The sequence below is a fragment of the Carcharodon carcharias genome, chromosome 22 (genome assembly GCF_017639515.1).
Source record: "Carcharodon carcharias isolate sCarCar2 chromosome 22, sCarCar2.pri, whole genome shotgun sequence".
Lineage (NCBI taxonomy): Eukaryota > Metazoa > Chordata > Chondrichthyes > Lamniformes > Lamnidae > Carcharodon > Carcharodon carcharias.
In genome coordinates this window covers 2,682,413-2,704,730 of record NC_054488.1, presented here as the reverse complement: position 1 = coordinate 2,704,730, position 22,318 = coordinate 2,682,413, and the positions used below count along the sequence as shown (strand labels likewise).

Here is a 22,318-nt window from a genome sequence, read left to right as displayed (position 1 = left end):
CTTGTATTTGCTGGAGTTTAGAAGAGGTGACTTGGTTGAAACCTTTAAGGTCTTGACAGGGTGGATTTGAAGAGGATGTTTCCTATTGTGGAAGAATGTCGAACAAGGGGGTCACTGTTTAAAAATAAGGGGTCACCCATTTAAAAATGGAGATGAGGTGACATTTTTTTTCACTCAGAGCATTGTGGGTTTTTGGAACTCTCTTCCTGAAAGGGTGGTGGAAGCAGTCTTTGAATATTTTTAAAATAGAGGTGGATAGATTCTTGGAAAGCAAGGGGGATGATAGATTACCAGGAGTAGGCAGGATGCATTTGAGGTTACTATCAGATCAGCCAATGATCTTATTAAATGGCAGAGCAAGCTCAAGGGGCTGAATGGCCTACTCCTGTTCCTTGTTAGTTATGTTCACATGTACCTGCACATGGAGGCAGATGGTAGAGTGTACTTTGTGTCTTCACCAAGGAAGATGCTGCCAAAGTCAGTGAAAGGGGAAGAGTAGTTGAGATACTGGGTGGGCTAAAAATTAATGAGGTTTTAGAAAGGCTGGCTGTACTTAAAGTTGATGCACTGAGGATGGTGAGGAAGCAGGGGTAGAAATCTTCAGGTACGGGAAGAGTCCTAGAATATTGGAGAATTACAAACATTACTTTGAACAAGGGTGTAAGTGTCAAGGGAAGTAGTGAAATACTTGTTGGAGATTGACATTGCCTGGCTCTTAAGTGACATCTGTTGTCACACATCAGCCCAAACCCAAGTTGTCCAGCTCACACAAAACCACCGACTGCTTCAATATTATCTGAGGCATTGCGACTGACGTGGAGCACTGGTTGGGGCAGGGTGGGTGAAAAATCAGAACACACACTTCTTATATTACTTTGAAGAATGGGTAATGGTGGGGCATAGGACATTGCTCTGAAGACCTTGGGATGTTAAGCCTCCAACAACCACAACCATCTGGCCTTATGCTAGGTCCAAGGCCAACCAGAGGAGAGCTCTGCCCATACCTTCCACCATTGTCAATATTTTATTCATTCATGGGATGTAGGTATTGCTGGCTGGGCCAGCATTTATTGCCCATCCCTAGTTGCCATTGAGAAGGTGGTGGTGAGCTGCCTTCTTGAACTGCTGGTATAGGTACATGTGCTGTTAGGGAGTGAGTTCCAGGATTTTGACCCAGCAGTGAAGGAAGAGTGTTATATTTCCATGTCAGGATGGTGTGTGGCTTATAGGGGAACTTCCAGGTGGTGGTGTTCCCATGTGCCTGCTGCCCTTGTCCTTCTAGGTGGAAGCAGTCTGGAGTTTGGAAGGTGCTGTCTAAGGAGCTTTCGTGAGTTCCTGTAGAATATCTTGTAGATGGTGCACACTGCTGCCACTGTCAGTGGAGGAGGGAATGAGTTTGACTGAGGTGCTAATCAAGCAGGCTGCTTTGTCCTGGATGGTGTCAAGCTTCTTGTGTTGTTGGAGCAGCACTCATCCAGACAAGTGGAAAGTATTCCATCACACTCCTGATTTGTGCCTTGTAGATGATGGACAGGCTTTGGGGAGTCAGGAGGCAAGTTACTTGCCACAGCATTCCTAGCCTCTGACCTGCTCTTGTAGCCACAGTATTTATATGGCCAGTCCAGTTCAGTTTCTGGTCAATGGTGATGATTAGATTCTCTGATGGTCACTGCCAGCACTTGTGTGGCATGAATGTTACTTGCCACTTGTCAGCCCAAGCCTGGATATTATCTAGGTCTTGCTGCATTTGGACATGGATTGCTTCAGTCTCCAAGTCATCACAAATGGTGAACATTGCATGCTGATTGTACAATCAGCAAACATCCCCACTTCTGACTTTGATGGAAGGAAGGTCATTAATGAAGCAGCTGAAGATAGTTGGGCCAAGGACATGACCCTGAGGAACTCCTGCTGTGATGATGGGCCCCAGCTATGCCTGTCTCTTTATGGGGTATGTGGAACATTCCTTGTTCCAGTCCTACTCCGGCCCCCTCCCACAACTCTTTCTCCGGTACATCGATGATTACTTCGATGCTGCTTCATGCTCTCGTCGGGACTTGGAAAAATTTATTAATTTTGCTTCCAATCTCCACCCCTCCATCATTTTCACGTGGTCCATCTCTGACACTTCCCTTCCTTTCCTTGACCTCTCTGTCTCAATCTCTGGTGATAGACTGTCCACCAATATCCATTACAAGCCTACCGACTCCCACAGCTACCTCGACTACTTTCTTCTGCCTTTTCAGCTGGTGGGATGCACAGTCTTCCTTCACCTGACCTGAGGACTTTTTGGACTGCACTTTGTCTGCCACCTTCCCTTGACCTTCCTGCCAAGGGTGAACTTACCAAGAGCAAGGTGCTCCCACAGCATTGCTCAAAGGATTGGGGTGCACAAGCCTCTCCATCACTTCAAGTGGCAATCCATAGATTGTTGAGTAACTGCCACTTCATAGCACCACCAGTGACAATTTCCATCACTTGGCTGACGATTGAGAGTAGACTAAAGGGGTAGCAATGATTTGTCCTGTTTTTAGTGGACAGCACATACTTGGGCAATTTCCCAGCTGAGTAGATGCTAGTGTCGTATTTGTGCTGGAACAGCCTAGCTAGAGGCAAAGATAGTTCTAGAGCACATGTCTTCAGTCCTACAGCCAGGCTTTTGTAAGGATTCATGGCTTTTGCTCAGCCCTTTTGTTCTACCATTTCTTCATATCACGGAGTGATTTGAATTAGCTGAAGTCTGGCTTCTGTGATGGCAGGAAACCTCGGGAGGAGGCCAGGGTGGAACAACCACTCAGCACTTTTGCCAGAGAATGGTTATTAAACATTTCAACCTCATCTTTCACACTCATTTTGGGATCCGCCATCAAGAAACTTTGAACTTCACTACCCTGGAGGACAACTGTGGATGCTCTGAATACATTCAAGACAGATCAATAGATTTTTAAATATTAAAGGGAACTGAAGGAAAGGGCAGAAAGATTAAATTAATGGAGAGCATCTGTTCAAAGAGCCAAATGGTGTATTCCTGCTCCTAGTTAGTTTTTAAACAGATGCTTGGGCACTAGTCTCATTCAAATGGTATTCAATAAACCAAATATTGCCTAGAGCTAATAATTACACCAATCATCTTTAGGCCAAAAATGCCTGACTTCAATACGGCCTCTATTTCTGTCCCTACCTTCCTGTCATTGTTATTTGTGCAGTTTGTCAGCATTATAGAGCGCCACAATTTCTTTTATGTACGAAATAAAACAGAAATTTGGGAACGGGCAATTTAGCCCAGTCTGTGGCCGTTTGCCCTTGACTCTCACCCATCCTTATTCAATCCAAATCTTGAATGCTGAAAGCAAATTCCACCATATACTAAGCCACAGTATGAACATGCATCTCAGAAGTATAGCCCATTTCCAACCCCTCCCACACCCTGCAGCTTTGAAAGGGGTGCAGCACGATTCTCCATCACCAAGCTTCTGAAACACTCAATTCCTAACACAAGTACAGGGAAGCTCACTTAAATGGAAATAAAATAAGAATTTAAGATCAAAAGAGACCACTGAGTGAATCCAGCCCTACAGTGTCCAAACTTCAGAGTAAAGCAGGAACCCACCTTGAGAAATCTCAATAATTCTCTATAGCAAGTCACAAGAAAACACTAACATTTACTGAAAGATTCCCACACTACAAGCATTTTAAACAGGAGCATATTTAAAATGCCAGTGAAGTGTCGTTATTGAATGAGACAGCAGATACCAAATGCACAACCACTCCCTCTCCTTAGCAGCACTAGTGTTTAGGTGTTGAATGGCACCAGAGGCTGAGCGTTCAATCTAAACCATGAATTAATGACAGCTCTGCAATGCGTGCATATGTATGGCAGAATGCACAATGTTTAAACAAGCAAATCTAATTGCAAATTCCCATTAAGACAGACAGTTCCCCGGTGCTTCATGACCACCTGGCACAGACAGCATCAAGCTAGACAAAAGATCTACACCCAACACAAGCAGTTTCCTCTACACATGCAGACAATTCACACATTTCAGCAGATCATAGGTACAATTTACAGGCTGATCACAGAATGCAACATGCTTTAACCATCATTACCTTCCCCTCTTAGGAAAAAGTTAGGGTGGGGCAGGGATGAAGACAGACAGGGTTCCTGCCTGATCAATGACTCCCAAATCTAAGAACAGAATTTCTGAATAATTGTTGCAATAAGACAGCTGAAGACATCACATTTCCTCTGAGGTGGTACAAATGAAAGACCCACCCATGTTTCTGGACAGGGATTTCACAGGGGACCAATGTCATTTTATGCATTCTTATAGCATGGAACATTGCTGATTCAGTCAGTCATTCAAAAGCCTCGATTAGGAGTGCCAGACTCATCAATTACAACAGCAGCAATACCAGATCTTTGGATACACTCTGTATAAAAATGGATGGCAATTTGTGTTCAAGATGTGCACTATCCAAACCATTCAGCTGTGTCTCTTTACAGGCATACAGACCCTTTAGAAAACAAAGAACATTTTGCAAAAAGGATGAAACAAAGGGTTCATTTTGCCCAATTAAGGTCATGCTGCAGCACTGTTTATAGATGTGCCAACGTCCTGCAGCAGCTGTTAAAAGACTCCTCCATTAAGCCCACTGTCCACAATTGGCTGATACAGAAAACCCACAGGCACTGCATCTGCCTCAAAGAACCAGACTGCAGCAGGATAGCCCAGGACATGGATGGAATCACTGGTGCCAGAGGGGCCACCTCCCCCAGGGGGCAGGCCACACCCACTGTCACTAGGGTGCAGACCCCACCCCATGGGACTGAGGGGCCATTTCCCCACCCCCCTACTCCAGGCAGGGTGCAGACCCCACCCTATTGGGACAGAGGGGCCATTAACTCCCGCAAGGGTGTAAATCCCACCCCAGGGGGGCACATCCCCCCTCACTAGGATGCAGACCCCGCCCCATTGGGACCGAGGGGCCATTTCCCCCCCACCCCAGGGAGGCCACTGCCCTCTCCCCCGGGGTGCAGAGGTATTGGGGTGGGGGGGGGGGGGGGGGAAAGGAGAGAGATGAGGGGGGTTGTACCCCAGGGGGTGGGGTGGGGGGGGTTGGGGAATGAGGGGGGGTTATACCCGGGGGGGGGGGGGGGGGGGAAGAAATGAGGAGGGTTATACCTTGGGTTGCAGAGGTATTGGGGGGGAGATAAGGGGGGTTGTACCCCGGAGGGAGGTTATACCCCGGGATGCAGAAGTATGGGGGGGGGGAGAGATGAGGAGGGTTATAACCCGGGGGGGTGGGGGATGAGGGGTTTATACCCCGGGATGGGGGGGGGGCGCGGGAGATGAGGGGGTTTATACCCCGGGGGGGAATGGGAGGGGTTATAACCTGGGGGGGATGAGGGGTGGTTATACCCCGGGGTGGGGATGGGGGGGGGGGGGGGGGGGTTATACCCCGGGGTGGGGATGGCGGGGGGGGGGGGGGGTTATACCCCGGGGTGGGGATGGGGGGGAGGGGAGGTTATACCCCCCGGGGGTTATACCCCGGGGTGGGTGACCGGAGCGGAGCCGCCCGCCCTCCCGGCTCTACCGCGCAGGTAACCGTCACCGGGATACCTGGAGCTGCTGCGGCCTGTCGAGTCCAGGCCCTGGTATGTGGTGGTCGTGGTCATTTCAGAGGCCGGTTATTGCCGCTTCCTTTCCCTCTCCGTTAACGGCTCCAGACTCCTCGCTCTCTCGCGCGGATCCTGCTGTTCGCCGCTGCTTATTTCTAAACACGCACCAAACCCCGCCCCTGCTGTTCCCCCATTGGTACAAACCCCAGGCAACCCTACCTCCCATTAGCGGTTTGGACAAACTTCCCGCAGCCTATTGGCTTTCGCTGGTGTCAGTCATCCTCGAGAGGCGGGGCGAGCCGGGATGGGTGACGTAATGAGCAGGCTTTGTTTGAGTTGAGGTGACGTAATGCAAGAGCCGAGGCAGAGGGGCAAAACTGGGGGATGGAGTGAAGGCGAGAAGGGGATCGGGATGGGGATAAAATTGAAGAAAACTAGGAGTGAGGGGGTAAAAATGGGAGAGAGGGAGTGAAGCTGGGAGAAGGGACAAAGCTGGAATGGGGATAAAATTGGGAGTGGGCAAAACAAACTGAGAGGGTTAAACTGGGAGACAGGTGGCAAAACTGGGAGGAAAAGATGGGAGAGTGGGGTAAAGTTGGGAGCCAAACTGGAATGGGGATAAAATTAGGAGAGCGGGAGCAAAACTGGAAGTGAGAGGGTAAAACTGGGAGAGAGGGAGTAAAACTGGGAGAAGTGCTATTGACCACAGCAGATGTTAAGTGCTGAGCAAACCAAATCCTGGAGGGAAACTTGGTTATGGGCCATACCCTTTTTTTGTATTCTGAAAATGAGAAGAAAACGTCCAGTAACAGTCTGGGATTTTAAAAAATTATAAGTAAAAGTTTTATTAACAAGAAGAAAAGAAAACTTAAGCACATAAGATTACAGGTACACAGTTAAAAATTAATTTTACAAAACATCTCCCCAAAAGACTCCCTAATTGGTCAGACCCATAAGAAAACACTCCCTTATAGATATTTTTAACTATAAAAATCCAGTAATATTACCCGAGGCAAACACATGTTGCTTTAATAAAGGCATACCACATGACCCCCTAAACTCTCTTCCACTGTGCTTTGGAAATCCAAGACTTAAGGACAAGACTGCCTTTTGTAGCCCAAAACATTTGTGGCTTGATTGGTTGGCTTATTCAAACTGCATCTTGTCCCAGCCTAGGGCTGTTTCCAGGAGATCCCCACACAGCCAACAGCCAACCGGCCCCAGCCAACCCATCCCTAATCTCGCCACAGTAATTCTAAAATACCTTTCGCCCCCTATCATCTCAGGTTCCATTGTTCTCACACCTCTTTGAAGCTCAAATCCTTCCAAATATCAAAACTTTCTTGTTTCTATGTTGTCTCTGTTTTTCGGTCAAATATACCTTCTTCTATTTACCCATGGAAATCCTGTAAAATGCAAAAATGTTTCTTGTCATCTCTGACTTCCCTTTGATATTCAAACAAACTCTCAACTTATCTAAAAATGCAAATATTAGATTCAACCTATTTACTTGTACCTCAAACCCACCATAATACCTCATTACAAATCCACAAACCTAACACCTCTGTCCTTTCATGCCTTAAAGCTCCCAGACAACCCCTCTCTAGTGACTATTCCTCAGTTTAATCAAACCATTTACACACACAGCCTTCTGCATAGAATAACACAATATTTCCCAAAAATATTTTTAAAAATAATATCCATTCTCACAGAAGGGACAAAACTGGGAGAAGGGGCAAAGCTGGGATAGGGATAAAATTGGGAGAGAGGGGGCAAAACTGGGAATGAGGGGGTAAAACTGGGAGAGAGGTGGCAAAACTGGGAGGACCAAAGCTGGAAGAGAGGGGGTAAAGTTGGGACAAAGGACAAAGCTGAGAGAAAGGGCAAAGCTGAGAGAGGAGGGCAGAGTGGGATAAGGAGCAAAGCTAGGGTGAGGATAAAATTGGGAGAGAGGGAGCAAAATTGAGAGAGGTGCAAAGCTGGAAGAGGGGGAAAAGCTGGTAGAGATAAGGCAAAGCTGGGGGGGAAAGCTTGGAGAGAGGGGAAATGCTGGGAGGGAAAAGCTGGCGGGGGGGGAAGCTGGTAGAGAGGAAGCAAAGCTGGGAGAGGGGGGCAAAGCTGGGACGGAAGGGGGAAAAGCTGGTAGAGAGGAAGCAAAGCCAGGAGAGAGTTGGGAAAGATTTTTTGACACCACCTTAAATTGGCGTTCCATGCTGTAATACATAACTGCTACATGCAACCAGAACTACCTGCACTCTTCATTGACTACACACATCAATCAGGGAGGCCGATTGCACTGGTGGCTAGCACTTAGAGGGGAGGTGAATTGAGGCTGCAAGAAATGGTTAGATCCTGTTTCCAATTGTGGGGAAGAACATAACAAGAGGTCGTCAATATAAGATAGTCACCAAAAATCCCATAGGGAATTTGGAAGAAACTTCTTCACTCAAACAGTAGTGAGAATGTGGAACTTGCTACCACAGGGAGTGGTTGAATCCTATAGGCCAGCCTTCTTCATCAATGACCTTCCTTCCAACAGAACATCAGAAGTGGGGATGTTTGCTGATGATTGCACAACGTTCATCACCATTCGAGACTCGTCAGATACTGAAGCAGTCCATGCCCAAATGCAGCAAGACCAGGACAATATCCAGGCTTGGGCTGACAAATGGCAAGTAACATTCGTGCCACACAAGTGTCAGACAATGACCATCTCCAACAAGAGAGAATCTAACCATCGCCCTTTGACATTCAATGGCATTACCATCGCTGAGTCTCCCACTATCAACATCCTGGGGGTCACCATCGACCAGAAGCTGAGCTAGACGAGCCACATAAATACTGTGGCTACAAGAGCAGGTCAGAGGCTAGGACTCCAATGGCAAGTAACTCACCTCCTGACTCCCCAAAGCGTGTCCACCATCTATAAAGCACAAGTCAGAAGTGTGATGGAATACTCTCCACTTCCCTGAATGAGTGCAGCTCCAACAACGCTCAAGAAACTTGACACCATCCAATACAGAGCAGCCCGCTTGATAAGCACCCATTCCACCAACATTCACTCCCTCCACCACCGACGCACAGTGGCAGCAGTGTGTGTACCATCTACAAGATGCACTGCAGCAACTCCTTAGGCAGCGCCTTCCAAACCTACAATTGCTAAATTCTAGAAGGATAAGGGCAGCAGATACATGGGAACATCACCACCTGGAAATTCCCCTCCAAGGTACACACCATCCTTTTTCACAAATATATCCCCATTCCTTCACTGTCGCTGGGTCAAAATCCTGGAACTCCCTCCCTAACAGCACTGTGGGTGTACCTACACCACACGGACTGCAGCGGTTCAAGAAGGCAACTCACCACCACCTTCTCAAGGGCAATTAGGGATGGGCAATAAACGCTGGCCTAGGCAGTGACACCCACTTCCCATAAATGAACAAACAAAAGTGTAGATACATTGAAGGGGAAGCTGAACAAGCATATGAGGGAGAAAGGAATAGAGGTTACCATGGTGGGTTTAAATGAGAAAAGATGGGAAGAGACTGGAATGGAGCCTAAACACCAGCATGAACTGGTTAGGCTGAATAGCCTATTTCTGGGCTGTATGTCCTGTGTAATCCTTTTCAAAAGGCTCACATTGCAGCATTTCAGTATTACGCTCTTGTAATGTTCAAAGGGACATCTTACTGCTAGCATTGTGTCCAAGATAAAGAGGCTCAATCCAATATGTATCCTCTAACAAATGTCCTCTGTCACCCATCCCTGTAGAGACAAGGCTAACCCAGAGGCCTCCCTCATGGACTGAGCTGGTAGTGAGCTGGAGGAGAGACAGGGCACATGGTGAAGCACAGAATGCAAAGGAGGAGGAGAATGTATTGGTTTAACAGAGCTTGTGAGCCTGGTGCTTGCATTTCTCTCAGTTCTAGCCTTCATTGACACTAACAGGGCCCTCCAGGGCAGAAAGAGATAAGGCTGCAGGAACAGTTAAAGCATCCTTGCAGGCATCCATTCTGAGCCAACAGGTATTTTGGAATCGGTCTAACTATCTGTGCCTGCACTCGACACAGGAGTGTTGGTGTGTGGGTATGGCTGACAACCAAAAAGACAAGCCTGACAAACCTCCTCCTCCAGAATCTATAATGAGATATATGCTGTAGGGGAGGAGGGTTGTTGGCAGATGCAAAACGTAAGTAGTACCCAGGCAAAGAGCAATACCAGCTAATGGGTCCTTAGGTTCCTATTGCTACAGAGTTGTGGAGATACTATGAGTATAAGGACAGTGATTAGAGAACACAAACATAGAAATTGTTTGACTGGTACTCTCAGAAGCTGCAGTCAATGTGCCCGGCATAGAAGCTGAGGAAACTATCCATCAAACTGAGCGGTGACTGGAGGGCTGCAGCTCCCATTTTTACCTGGTACGGTTCCCTGGGCAAAATGCCCTTTGGTAACTCATGCATGGTTCAATTCCTGAAACAAAATGTCGGCTTAGGGTTCATCACATCACTGTTGAATCCAAATGAATTTGTTGACTGTATCAATGCCTCCTGCTCTTGCCATGAATTGGAAAACGTTATCTTTGTTTCCAATTTCCACCCCTTCCTCACGTTCACCTCAGATTCAATTCTCACTCTTCCTCTACTTCCTCGACTTGTTTGTCTCCATTTCTGGAGATAGGCCAAAGTTCACTACTAACCCATGGACTCCCACAGATACCTTGACTATACTTCCTCACACCCTGATTCCTTTAAGGACTCCATTCCAATCTCTCAATGTCTCCATCTCTGTCACATCTATTCTGATGATGCCACCTTCATCACCAGCACTTCCAACATTTCTTCTTTCTTCTTCAACCAAGGTTTCCCTCCAGTTCAGTTGACAGGGCCCTCCACTGTGACAGATCCATTTCATCTACTTCTGCTCTCCCTCCTGATACCATGATAGGGTTTCCCTTGTCCAAACCTTCCATCCCACTAGCCTCTGTATTCAACAGACCATCCTCTGTCATTTCCCCCAGCTCCAGCATGATGCAACCACCAAACACATCTTCCCCTCACCATCCCTTTCAGCATTCCAAAGGGACTGTTCTCTCTGTGACACTCTAGCCCACTCCCCTGTCACCCATAACAACACCCCACCCCCTTCCCTACAACATCTTTTTGTGCAAGTACAGAGATGCAATACGTGCCCTTTCACTTCTTCCCTTCTCACTGTCCAAGGCTCCAAACGCTCCTTCCAAGTGAAACAGCAATTTACTTGTAGTTCTTTCAGTTTAGTATACCGTTTTAACTGCTCACAATGCGGTCTCCTTTACACTAGGAGACCAAATGCAGACTGGGTGACCTCTAGGTGGAACACCTCCTCCTTGTCCACAGGCACAACCCTGAGCTTCCGGTCACTTGTCATTTTAATTCTCCATCTTGTCCCTACTCTGATCTTTCTGACCATGACCTGCTACAGTGTTCCAGTGAAGCTCAACACAGGCTCATGGAGCAGCATCTCATCTTTCAACTCAGCACTCAACAGCCTTCTCGACTCAACATCAAATTCAACATAAGCTCTGCCTTCATTTTGTTCTGTGTTTTATTTTGTTTTGCTGGGTTGGTCTTCTCTTGTTTATCCCTTCATGCTGCATTCAGATGGTTGCAATTCATGCCTCATTTGGACTTTATTTCTTTACAATATCCATTACCACTCTCTTCGGTCGTTGCATCATGAAATGTTTTATTATTTAATCTCCTGCCCTCCACTCTATCACAGACTTTCCCTTTCGTTCTTCCTGCCCCATCCCTCTTCAACTGACTTAACTCTTACATTTCTACCTTCTTTCTGTTCTAACAAAAAGTCACCTTGACCTGAAACTTTAACTTTGTTTCTCTCCACAGATGCTGCCTGACCTGCTGAGAATTTCCAGCATTTTCTCTTTTTATTACTGTTGAATCCAAGTCTGTCCTTTCCCCACATTCACACTGCTTCCCTAGGGCTTGTAGCTGACATGTTGTGAAGAGTTAAGAGTCACACAAATTCATTCTGCAGCAAGGATCTCAGTGTACTGACACAAGCTGGAACCCTGGCTGTTTAGTCTTCTACACAGGCTACTGAGGCCACCCATCTCAACCACTGGCCCAAACTGAGATTGGCCTTCACAGCACAGAAGGGGGATTGAATCTGGGAGATTCCGGGTCTGTTCCCTTCTAACACCACAACTGGTCTTCACAGACATGGCAACAAGTGGGGTGCCCAAATCCTCAGTTCAGTCCTCATGAATGTGAAGATGAATCTACTCAAGGGCTGAGTGCTCCATTTCATTCTGCAATTAGGAAGCCCAGTCCTCAGGACTGCCCCAACATGCTCAGGGTTAAAAACAATATGGAGATAGCAGACAATGTATTGGCCTGTGACACAACAGAAGTCACCAGCCGATCGCTCCCAAATTATTTCTCAGGGCAATTTTCTCTAACAGTTCACAAGTAATTAGAAGATGAGATTCTTGCACGCAGCAACAGGTTGATGTTGTTCCAAAGTGGAGCATCTAAACCCTGGTGAATTAACATCTAACATAAAATCGTGAGATCTCTGCTGGCTCAGCGGAATCAAATCACAGCCACTGAGTTCTGATCCTGCACTGGGTCTGTTAGCTGATCTCAGTGGGGAAGTTGTTAGATCACTGCACAGGCCTTAGTGCCCTTGGATTTGTGGGGTTGGGGAGAGGGAGGGGCAGAGGGAGAGAATTCAACCATAGCTCCCTCTCTTCAAATGTGACACAGGCTGTGTATCAAACCCAAACCTGTTGACTTGCAGCTCTTCCAATGCTCTTGTTAGAGCAGTTGTGACTGGAGGGCTGCAGCTGCCAGATGGGGAAAAATCAGCCTCTGACCATCCAGGAACACTGGCATTGATGGAAGTGTGTAAGTGAGGAGAAGCCTAAGCTCACAGCAACATCCCCAGTGATCAAATAACTAACATTCGCTTCTGAGCTGATCTGTGAATAATGGGACACACATGAAACACTGGAGGCCTGTTAGAAAACCTACTGCCACATTCAGCAGGAATGACAGCATTGGACAGAGTATGTGACATGTAACAGTAAACGCACCATTTTCAATGTCAGTACGATTTAAAGTGAATAGAGCCCTGGGTTGTGTATCAGAGCAGAGCTCTATAGGTCAGCAGAGTCTGTTTTGAGGTCTTTACACTGCACTGGCCAGTTCTCATTTGGATAATGCTACGGTCACTGCTAAGAGAGTGCTTAGGGCAGTGCTTCCCAAATGTTTTCCTGATGTGACCCCACATTAATTTTGTGTGACCCTGGAGTGAAAATTGCGGGGAGGGAGGGTTACAGAGTTGTTGAGCTGGCTGGCGAGGGTGAGTGATTGACTGGGGAGGGGTCAGAAAAAAAATTAACATCTGAAGGGCCCTCAAAGCTGTCAAAACTCAGTCTGCACTCCATGGTCGCTATTGCTGCCTCAGAGCTTGTGACCCCAACATCTCATCCCACCATCCCACAGTTTAGAATCCTTTGGCTTAGAGTAACAAAACTGAACCCAAGTGTAAAACCATGAGGAGAGCTCAGAAGCTCCATGGTGTAGTGAGAAGGTGGTTTCAGGACATCTCATTGAGGAGTAGAAAAGGGAGTCCAGAATATTGCTACAAAGTAGTTAGAAGAAGTTTCACATTAGTTATAAATTGTTCACAAAAACTCCAGTGCTAACAAAGCTTGTACTTATATAGCACCTTTAATATAATCATAGAATGGTTACAGCACAGGTCATTCACATCTGTACTGGCCCTCTGAAGGAGCATTCATCTAGCGCCACTCCCATGTCTTTGCCCCATAGCCCTGCAAAGTGCTCCTTTTCATATAGTGATCCAATTCCCTTCTGAAAGCCTATCCACAAAGCTCTCAACCTGACAGATGCACCATAGAGACACTAGCTGCTGCTCCGGGTCCAAAACTCGGAGCTCAAGCTGCTGTAACTGACAACACTTCCTGAACGAATGGTTAAATGGACACAGGAAATGTCCTGTGCAATCACGGGGTCAGAGCTGCTCTCCCATTCCTCTATCTACCAGATAATAAAACTTACTACAGTAAACTCTTGATGGGTCAAATTCTAGGAGAGCAGCCTTCAAACTTGGGTTAAGCTGAGCTTTGTGATAACTAGGGAGGCCCATTTTGCCACATGAATGTGTCATTATGTAACCTGATATGCCTACAAACATAGTCTACGCTGTACTGCATTTGAAATGTTACATATTGAGACATTCTAACACTCATATAAACATTCATACGAATATACAAACACATGAATTCGGAGCAGGCATAGGCCATTTGGCCTCTCCAGCCTTCGCCATCATTTGATAAGATCGTGGTTGATCTGCTTGTGGCCTCAACTCTACTTTCCTGCCTACCCCTTATACCCTTTGACTCCCTTGTCTAACTCAGCCTTAAAAATATTCAATGGCCCCACCTCCCTGCCTCTGGGGAAGAGAATTCCACAGACTAACGACATTCTGAGAAAAACAAATTCTCCTCATCTCCGTCTTAAATGGGAACCCGTTATTTTTAAATTATGCCGTCTAGTTCTAGTCCCTCTCATAAGGAGAAACAAGCTCTCAGCATCCACTCTGCCAAATCCACACACTTTCAGTTATTACTCTGTTTTTCAGATTCAAATGCTGTATAAAAAACATAGTAAAAGAATAAGAAAAGGTTTTATTCCATCTGTTCACTGTTTATCATGTGTTGGCCTTGAAAAAGTCTGGGATTTAGCACCAGAAAACATTTTTTTTTCTGCTTAGCATGCTGTTTTCAGATATGTGCCATGTCATCAAAGCAATCAAACATGGTTTTGGTATTTTCATGCTTCAGTGCAAAATCCCAGAGCATCTCTATGGCCTTTGTGGCATTGGCCAGGGAAGCAGCTGAGCAAGTGGGTGGACATTCATCAGAAATTCAGTCTCCTCAGCTGAAGAATGTATTGCATCTACAGTGGCATCATATGTCAGTTCCATCATGCATATGTTGCATCATCCACCTCTGTGGTTGGCTCTCCATTCCGGCCTCCCACAGATGAGTGAAAAGCGCCTCGTCATTGGTTTGGTTAGTATTGCTCTGCTCCTCCTTGTTCTCACTGTCTTGTGTTTGCAATTGTTGCTTCCTTCAACATTTTCCATGCTTTTTTCAGCATCAATCAACTTGGTCTCTAGTACAGTGGGATTGTTGTCCTGCTTCTTATCAATGGCCTCGATGAACTGAGAGACCAGATGGCCATCGGTAGTGGGTTTTCAGGTTCTGAATCACCCCCTGATCCACTGGCTGGAGCTTGGAAGTGGTGTTGGGGGAACAAGAACAACAGTTTGACCTTCTTCAGGCCAGCGATTTTGGGGTCCGCAGGGCAGCTGAAAATGATGATGGCAATCTTCCTTTTCCTTCGTTTATACTTTCCTGACCCATCCCTCAAAAATGCTGGAGATCATCCAGGCAGTTTTATTTGCCTTATACTTTGTGGGTTGTTCCTTGACTTTCGCAGAGCACCATGGCTTCTTAGATTTCTCTATCACAAGAAGCAGCAGCTTTCCGATGCTGTCCATGTTGTTGCAGAGCAGAGCAGTGAGACGTTCCTTGCTCCTCTTTCCACCATGACATGTGCTCCCCCTTAAACATCAAAGAGTGGTCTGGCAAAAAACAGTCTGGTTTCGTCTGCGTTTAAAATATCTCATGGTGTATACTTGCTCAAGACATGGACAAGACCATCTAGGAGCCAGTTCTCTGTCACTGCTGCCATCATCGCCACACCCTCAGCACTAACCATGCAGAAGGGGATGCCTTCCTTGTCTTGAATCAGTCCAACCATTTGTCACTGCAGATGAACTCCATGTGGCCCAGCTTCTTCACAATGGTGACTCCCCTTCCCTGCAGGATTGGGCAGGAGATGGGAAGGTTCTCTATTCCGGCTGCCTTGAACCACATTAGAAGAGCTTCTTTGATGTTGGGATAGGCAGCCGTTCTCATCCCCTTCCTTGTTGGAGAGAATGCCTATTTGTGGAACTGTTCCAAGATGTTGTCCTTGGCTTTCAGAATGGGGACAAACTTGATGGCAGAACCTCCCATTCCTTTGTGATATTCACTTTCCACTTCACGCCACAGTTTTCCACTTGCTCTACCAACTTCACATTCTGTCTGATCAATAACACTTCAAACTTTCTCACAAGTTTTGCCTTACTCACACATTGCTTCAAAAGAAATTTGAGTGCGCTTAGGTCCAATCACTCCACTCTGATTGGTTGATGTGGTCACATGACCCCTGGCAGAAGAGGCTGGTTTGTTTGCTTTGTGGAGGTACCTTTTTTGCAAGAGATTTTGGCATTTTTCTTGCCGCTGCTGAACAAAAGTTCAGCTAACCCATTTCGACCAATGCAGAATTTCGGCTAATCACGGGCATTGTTCTATCCTTTTGCTATTCTGCCTATGGGAACGGTTGAAATCTTTGACACAAATGGAACTTTGTGTCATCCAAATTTGACTCTTCGAGATTTCACTGTACTTAAAAAATACTCACTAGCTACTCAGAAGCATTATAAAACAAAATGCGACACCATGCCATATAAGGATATATTAGGGCAAACGGCCAAAAGGTTGTTAAAGAGGTAGCTTTTAAGGAGTAACTTAAAGTAAGAAAATGAGATAGAGAGGCAAAGTGATATAGGGAGGGAATTCCAGAACTTAGGCCCAGGCAGCCGAAGGCACAGCCACTAACAGTAGAGCAATTAACATCAGCGATACACAAGGCCAGATTCAGATGAGTGCAGCTATCTCAGATGGTTGTAGGGCTGGAGGGGAGTACAGGGATAAGGAGGGGTGAATCATGGAGGGATTTAGAAAAGAGGATGGGAATTTTAAAATTCAGGTGTCACCTAACCAAGAGCCAGTGAGTACAGGCCTGATGGGTGAATAGGTCTTGGTGCTAGTAAGGGCAGGGGGAGCAATGTTTTGGATTATCTCGTATTTGTAGAGGGTTGAATGTGGGAGGTCCAAGAGTGCATTGAAATAGTCAAGTATAAAAGTAACAAGGTTTCAGCTGGTGAGCTGAGATAGGGGCACTGTCAGATGACGTTTTAGAGATGAAAATAGGCAGCCTTAGCGATGGCATAACTAAATGGTTGGAAGCTCATCTTGGGGTCAGATTTGCAAACAGTCTGGTTCAGACTGTTGCCAGGTGGAGGGATAGAGCCTGTTACAAGGGAACACAGTTTGAAGTGAGGACCAAAGTCTTCCCTAATTGGAGAAAATCTCTAATCAGCCAGTACTGAATGAGGGACAAAACAGTCTGACAGATTAGTAACAGTGGAGGAGCCAAGAGAAGTGGTAGTTAAGTAGAGCTGGGTGATATTAGCGTACATGTGAAAACTGATGGTTTTGAAAGATGTCATCATGGAATGGCACGTAAATGAGAAATAGGAGGGGGCCCTGGATAGATCCTTGGGAATACCAAAGGTAATGGTGCAGGAGCAGGAAAAAAGATCAGTGCAAGAGATACTCTGGCTACGATTGGTTACATAAGAATGGAACCAGGCAAGTACAGTCCCACCCAGCTAGACAGCTTTGGTGAGGCACCGGAAGAATATGGTGTGGCCAACTGTCTAAAATGCTGAAAAAAGGTCAAGGAAGATGAGAAGGGAAAGCTTACATTTGCCACAGCTACATAGGGTGTAATTTGTGTTTTTGATTAGAGCTGTTTTGGTACTAATGAGAGAGGCAGAAATATGATTGGAGGGAATCAGAGATGGAGTGCTAAGAAAGATGAGGATAGATTTGGGAGGCAACAGCACATTCAAGGACTTTGGAGAGTAGAGGGAGGTTAGAATCGGAGGGATAGTTTGCAAGGGCAATAAGATCAAGGGTTTTTTTCTGAGGAGAGGCAGCAATCATTGTCAGCATTTTGTATTAAACGTTACATAGTATTTAAAGCCTGTCGACTACCTGAGTGGGACTGAGCAGGAAAACATAAGAACTTAAGTAGGAGCAGGAGTAGTCCCTCAAGCTTGCTGTGCCATTTAATATGATCATTCGATCAGGGCTGATATCCTGGCTCAACTCCACTTTACTGCCCGGTCCCCATATCCCGATTCCTTGAGTGAGCAAAAGTCCGCCCAACTCAATCTTAAATATATATTCAATGTTGGAGTATCCACAGCCCTCTGGGATAGAAAATTCCAAAAATTCTCAACACGTTGAGTGAAGAGATTTCTCCTTGTCTCAGTCTTAACTGATCAGTGCCTTAACCTGAGACTATGGCCCCATGTTCTAGATTCCTAGCCAGGGGAAACAACCTCTCAGTGTTTACCCTGTCAAGCCCCTTCAAAATCTTGTATGGTTCAATGGAATCATCTCTCATTCTTCTAAACTCCAGGGAGAAAAGGCCCAATTTACTCAGTCTCTCGACACAGGAAAACAGTGTCATCCTAAGAACCAATCTAGTGTACCTTCACCAAAGCCTTCATGGCAAGTATATTCTTCCATAGATATGGAGACCAAAACTGTGCACAATAGTCCAGGTGTGGTCTCAGCAAAGTCCTATACAATTGTAGCAAGACTCCCTTTCTTGTGTACTCCAATCGCCTTACAATAAAGGCCAACATGCAGTTTGCCTTCCTAATTGCTTACTGTAACTGCACGCTAACTTGTGTTTCCTCTAAGAGTACACAAAATTCTCTTTGAATGTCAACATTTAGAACTTTCACGCCTTTAAAAAAATGTTGCTTTTCTGTCCTGCTCTTAATACCAAAGTGAATAACCTGACACTTCCCCACATTATACTCCATCTGCCACCTTGTTGCCCAGTCAGTTAACTTATCTCTCTGTGTCCTCCCACCTAGCTGTATCAATAAACTTAGAACCACTATCATTATATATTATACATTTATTTTTATCTTTTGCCAACCCTCACCACTCCAATCACAGGGCCATTTGTCACTTGTTTATGTGTTTTGCTTTCACAGAACACTGTCCCTTGTTCTGCTATTAACGCATTCTGCCATCTTACCTTTATGCCACTATCAGCACCTTCTTTAGCCTTTAACATACCATTAACACTCCCTTTGTCCTGTGTCCATGACATATTTGTCAAATTTCTCCTTCGAAACATAGAAAATAGGAGCAGGAGTCATTCATAGCTCCCACTTATCGCTGACCTTCTATTTTGCTCCACCCCCTCTTAAACAGTATAAAATCCATCACATTTCTACTTCTCTTTAGCTCTGGAGAGTCATACAGACTCAAAATATTAACTCTGTTTCTCTCTCCACAGATGCTGCCAGACCTGCTGAGTTTTTCCAGCATTTTGTTTTTTATTTTTGATACATTAACCTTGGTTTCTTTGTCTAAGTCATTAATATAGATTGTAACTAGCTTAGACCCCAGCACTAATCCTTGTGGCACTTGAAAAACGTTTATCCCTACTCTTTGCTTCTTGTCCGTTAATTAATCCTCTATCCATGCTATTACCCCCAAATCCATGAGCCCTTATCTTGCCTATTAGCCTTGTGTGTGTTACCTTATTGAATGCCTTTTGGAAATCCAAGTTTACTACATATACTGGTTTCCTTTTATCTACCCTCCTAGTTTCATCCTCAAAAAACCCAAATAAATTCGTCAAACACAATTTCCCTTTCATAAAACTATGTTGATTCTGTCTGATTATATTATGATTTTCTAAGTGCATTGTTAAGTCTTCCTTAATAATAGATCAGTTTCCTGTCTCCCACCCATTTCTTGAATAGCTGTGTTATCACTGATTCTTCTGGATGGGAGTTAACTGCTCCTGAACCTGATGTTTGTGCCAAGTTTTCTGATCTCAGCCAAAATACTGGGCTTGTTCTAAAACTGGCCCAACATCTCCAAGCAGGCTGGGCAAGACTGGTCAGAACTCTACTGTAGAGAATTCCTTTTAAGAAAATGGGGAAAAGGGTAGAACATGGTCAGGTTCCCTATTCTCCAACTCTATTCCCAATAATGTACAAGCACTAACAGGCTTATACATGAAGAAAAATAGCCACTCAGAGAATGGAGCAACTATCAGTCATGGCTTGGTGATAGCACTAATGGGTGAGTTAGGAGGTCATGGATTTAAGTCCCACTCTGGGAGTTGTTCACAATATCCAACTGACACTCCACTGCTGTCCTCAGAGGTGTTGGCTTTTGGGTGAGATGTTGAACTGAGGCTTCTTGTAGATGTAAGAGTTTCCATGGCACTGTTCAAAAAAGAGCAGGGGAGTTCTTTCCAGTGTCCTGTCTGCTATTTATCGCTCATGCAACATCACCAAAAACAGATTACCTGCTGATTTATGTTATTGTCATGTTAATTACATTGTTAAGGTTAAAAGAAACAGTTGATTGGTTTTAACTGTCTTTGAGCACAAGCTGAAAGCCAAAGTCACTACTCGCCTAGGGCACTGGACAGGACTGCTCCGAGTGCTGGTCATAAACCAGCTGATTGCCACTATGTTGTGGTACCGGCTGGACACTTTTACCCCTCCCCCTGAGTTTGTCACAAAAATCCAGAGAATGCTCATTGGCTTCTTCTGGGGCAAAAGGCTGCACTGGGTCACTGCAGAGCTTCTGAGTCTCCTGCTTAGGGAGGGGGGTCAGGCGCTGGTGTGCCTACGCACCCAGGTGGCGACCTTCCGCCTTCAGACCCTGCAGCGATACCTTTATGTTGAGCCTCCTCCAAGATGGTGTTCCCTGGCGACGTATTTTTTCCGCCAAGTTCAAGGCCTGAATTAAGACCTGCAGCTCCTGTTGGTAGACCTGAGGGGCCTTTGTGGCACCTTGCAGGTATTGCCCATCTTTTACCAGGACCTGATCAAAACCTGGAACACGGTCGCCTCGCACCGCAGCTCTCCGCCGTCAGGAGTAGCGGCTTTCGTCAGAGAGCCACTGCTCAGGAATCCGCACTTCCACCACTTTCAGTGGCTGGTGGAAAGGAGGGCTGTGGCTGCTGGGGTGACCAGGATCGGGGAGGTGCTGGCGGAGGAGTGGGCTGGATGCTCCCACAGGAGCTGGCGAATCTCGCGTCGGTGGATGTCCAGCTCGCAGCCAATGCCATCTATGACCTCAGGATGGTCATGCTCAGCCCCGACGACATTCTGGGTCTCGAGGTGGCACTGGTGCACGGTGGTCTTCTGTCCAAGTGTACCCATTTGGAAGGAATTCCATTTTGGCCCCAGGCCCCGAATTCTCCCTTGGGAGCTGAAGCCCCACAATACGAGTTGCCTGGTGGAAATGCCCTCCGTGCTCTTTAGCAAGACGCAGAGGGGTTTCCTGTATGGGCTGCTGCTGCACACCTTTCACTTCCTTGCCCTCGGCCCGGACACACCCTGGCATGTCTTGTTGCCGTCTGGCAGCAGAAGTCCCCAATGGAGGGCCCTGTACAGCTTTGTCCTCCCACTTTCCATTGGCGGGTGGCGGGGGGGCGGGGGGGGGGGTGGGGGGGGGGGGGGGGGGGGGGTGCCTGGGGTGGAGGGTGTTGGGTGCAGCAGTCCCCTACAATTGTAGGATGTGTCGGTACATGGACTCCCAAGATGCTTGCATATTTTGTGGCCTTGTAGAGTCTGTGGACCACGCATATACTAATTGTTGTAGGCTGCACCCCCTTTTTTAGTTATTTGAAGAACCTTTTACTGCTGTTTTGCTTGCTCTTTAGTCTCCTGCTCCTGATCTATGAGCTCCAGGTGGGGAGGGGGAGGATGGGGAAGGAGGAGGAACTCCTCATGAACCTGCTCCTGGGCCTGGCCAAGTTAGCCATTAACAGGTCCAGGCAGTGTACAATTGAGTGGGTTGTCTGGCCTGACTGCCTGCCCCTCTTCCGTAGCTACATTCGCAGCCGAGTGTGCCTGGAGAGGGAACATGTGGGGCCTGGGGTGCTTTATCGACCCCGTTAATCACATTTTGATTTAATGTTTGTAAGTTTCTTTTAAGTTTTGTCTTTTGTTTATGCAGTTTCCCTTTAAGGGGCTGCCTTTTAATTTGTCCATTGGTTTGTTAATTTAGTTTATTTGTTTTATGACCAAAAGAATTACAGGGGTCCAGTGTTAGTCATAAAGCAGCTGATTGCCGGCCTGCTGTACCAGCTGGTCAGTTTGATCCCTTCCCCGGACTTTGTCTCAAAAATACAGAACAGGCTCAATGGCTTCTTCTGGGACAAGTGGATGCACTGGGTCGCTGCTGAGGCTCTGTACCTCCCGCTTAGGGAGGGCGGTCAGTCACTGTTGTGCCTTTGTCAGCAAGTGGCAGCTTTCCGTCTCCAGACCCTGCAATGATACCGTTATGTTGAACCCCCTCCCTGATGATGTATTTCTTTGCCAGGTGCACAGCCTCAACTATGACCTAAAAGCAAAAAAACTTCGGATGCTGGAAATCCAAAACAAAAACAAAAATACCTGGAAAAACTCAGCAGGTCTGACAGCATCTGCGGAGTGGAACACAGTTAAAGTTTCGAGTCTGTACGACGTTCTAACTGTGTTCCTGTCCGCAGATGCTGTCAGACCTGAGTTTTTCCAGGTAATTTTGTTTTTGTTCTCAACTATGACGTGTAGCTCCTCTTTATAGATCTGGGAGGTCATGAAGCACTTGGGGACAACTGGGGGATATGAAGGGCACTATATAAATGCTAGCTCTCCCTTTAACTTTGCTAG

General features: G+C 46.4%; 1 protein-coding gene across 5 annotated transcripts in view; it reads right to left on the bottom strand.

Moving 5' to 3' along the window:
- Positions 1-5,795, bottom strand: part of LOC121293622 (jupiter microtubule associated homolog 2-like) — a 38,822-nt gene extending 33,027 nt beyond the window's left edge. For 3 of the 5 annotated variants that reach the window (XM_041216754.1, XM_041216755.1, XM_041216758.1), the window contains exon 1: positions 5,622-5,795. In XM_041216754.1, the coding sequence (XP_041072688.1) occupies positions 5,622-5,677 (56 nt within the window). In that variant the 5' untranslated portion in view covers positions 5,678-5,795. The remainder of the gene's footprint in view (positions 1-5,621) is intronic. The other 2 variants (XM_041216756.1, XM_041216757.1) reach the window with 1 other exon arrangement.
- Positions 5,796-22,318: the final 16,523 nt, after the last annotated feature.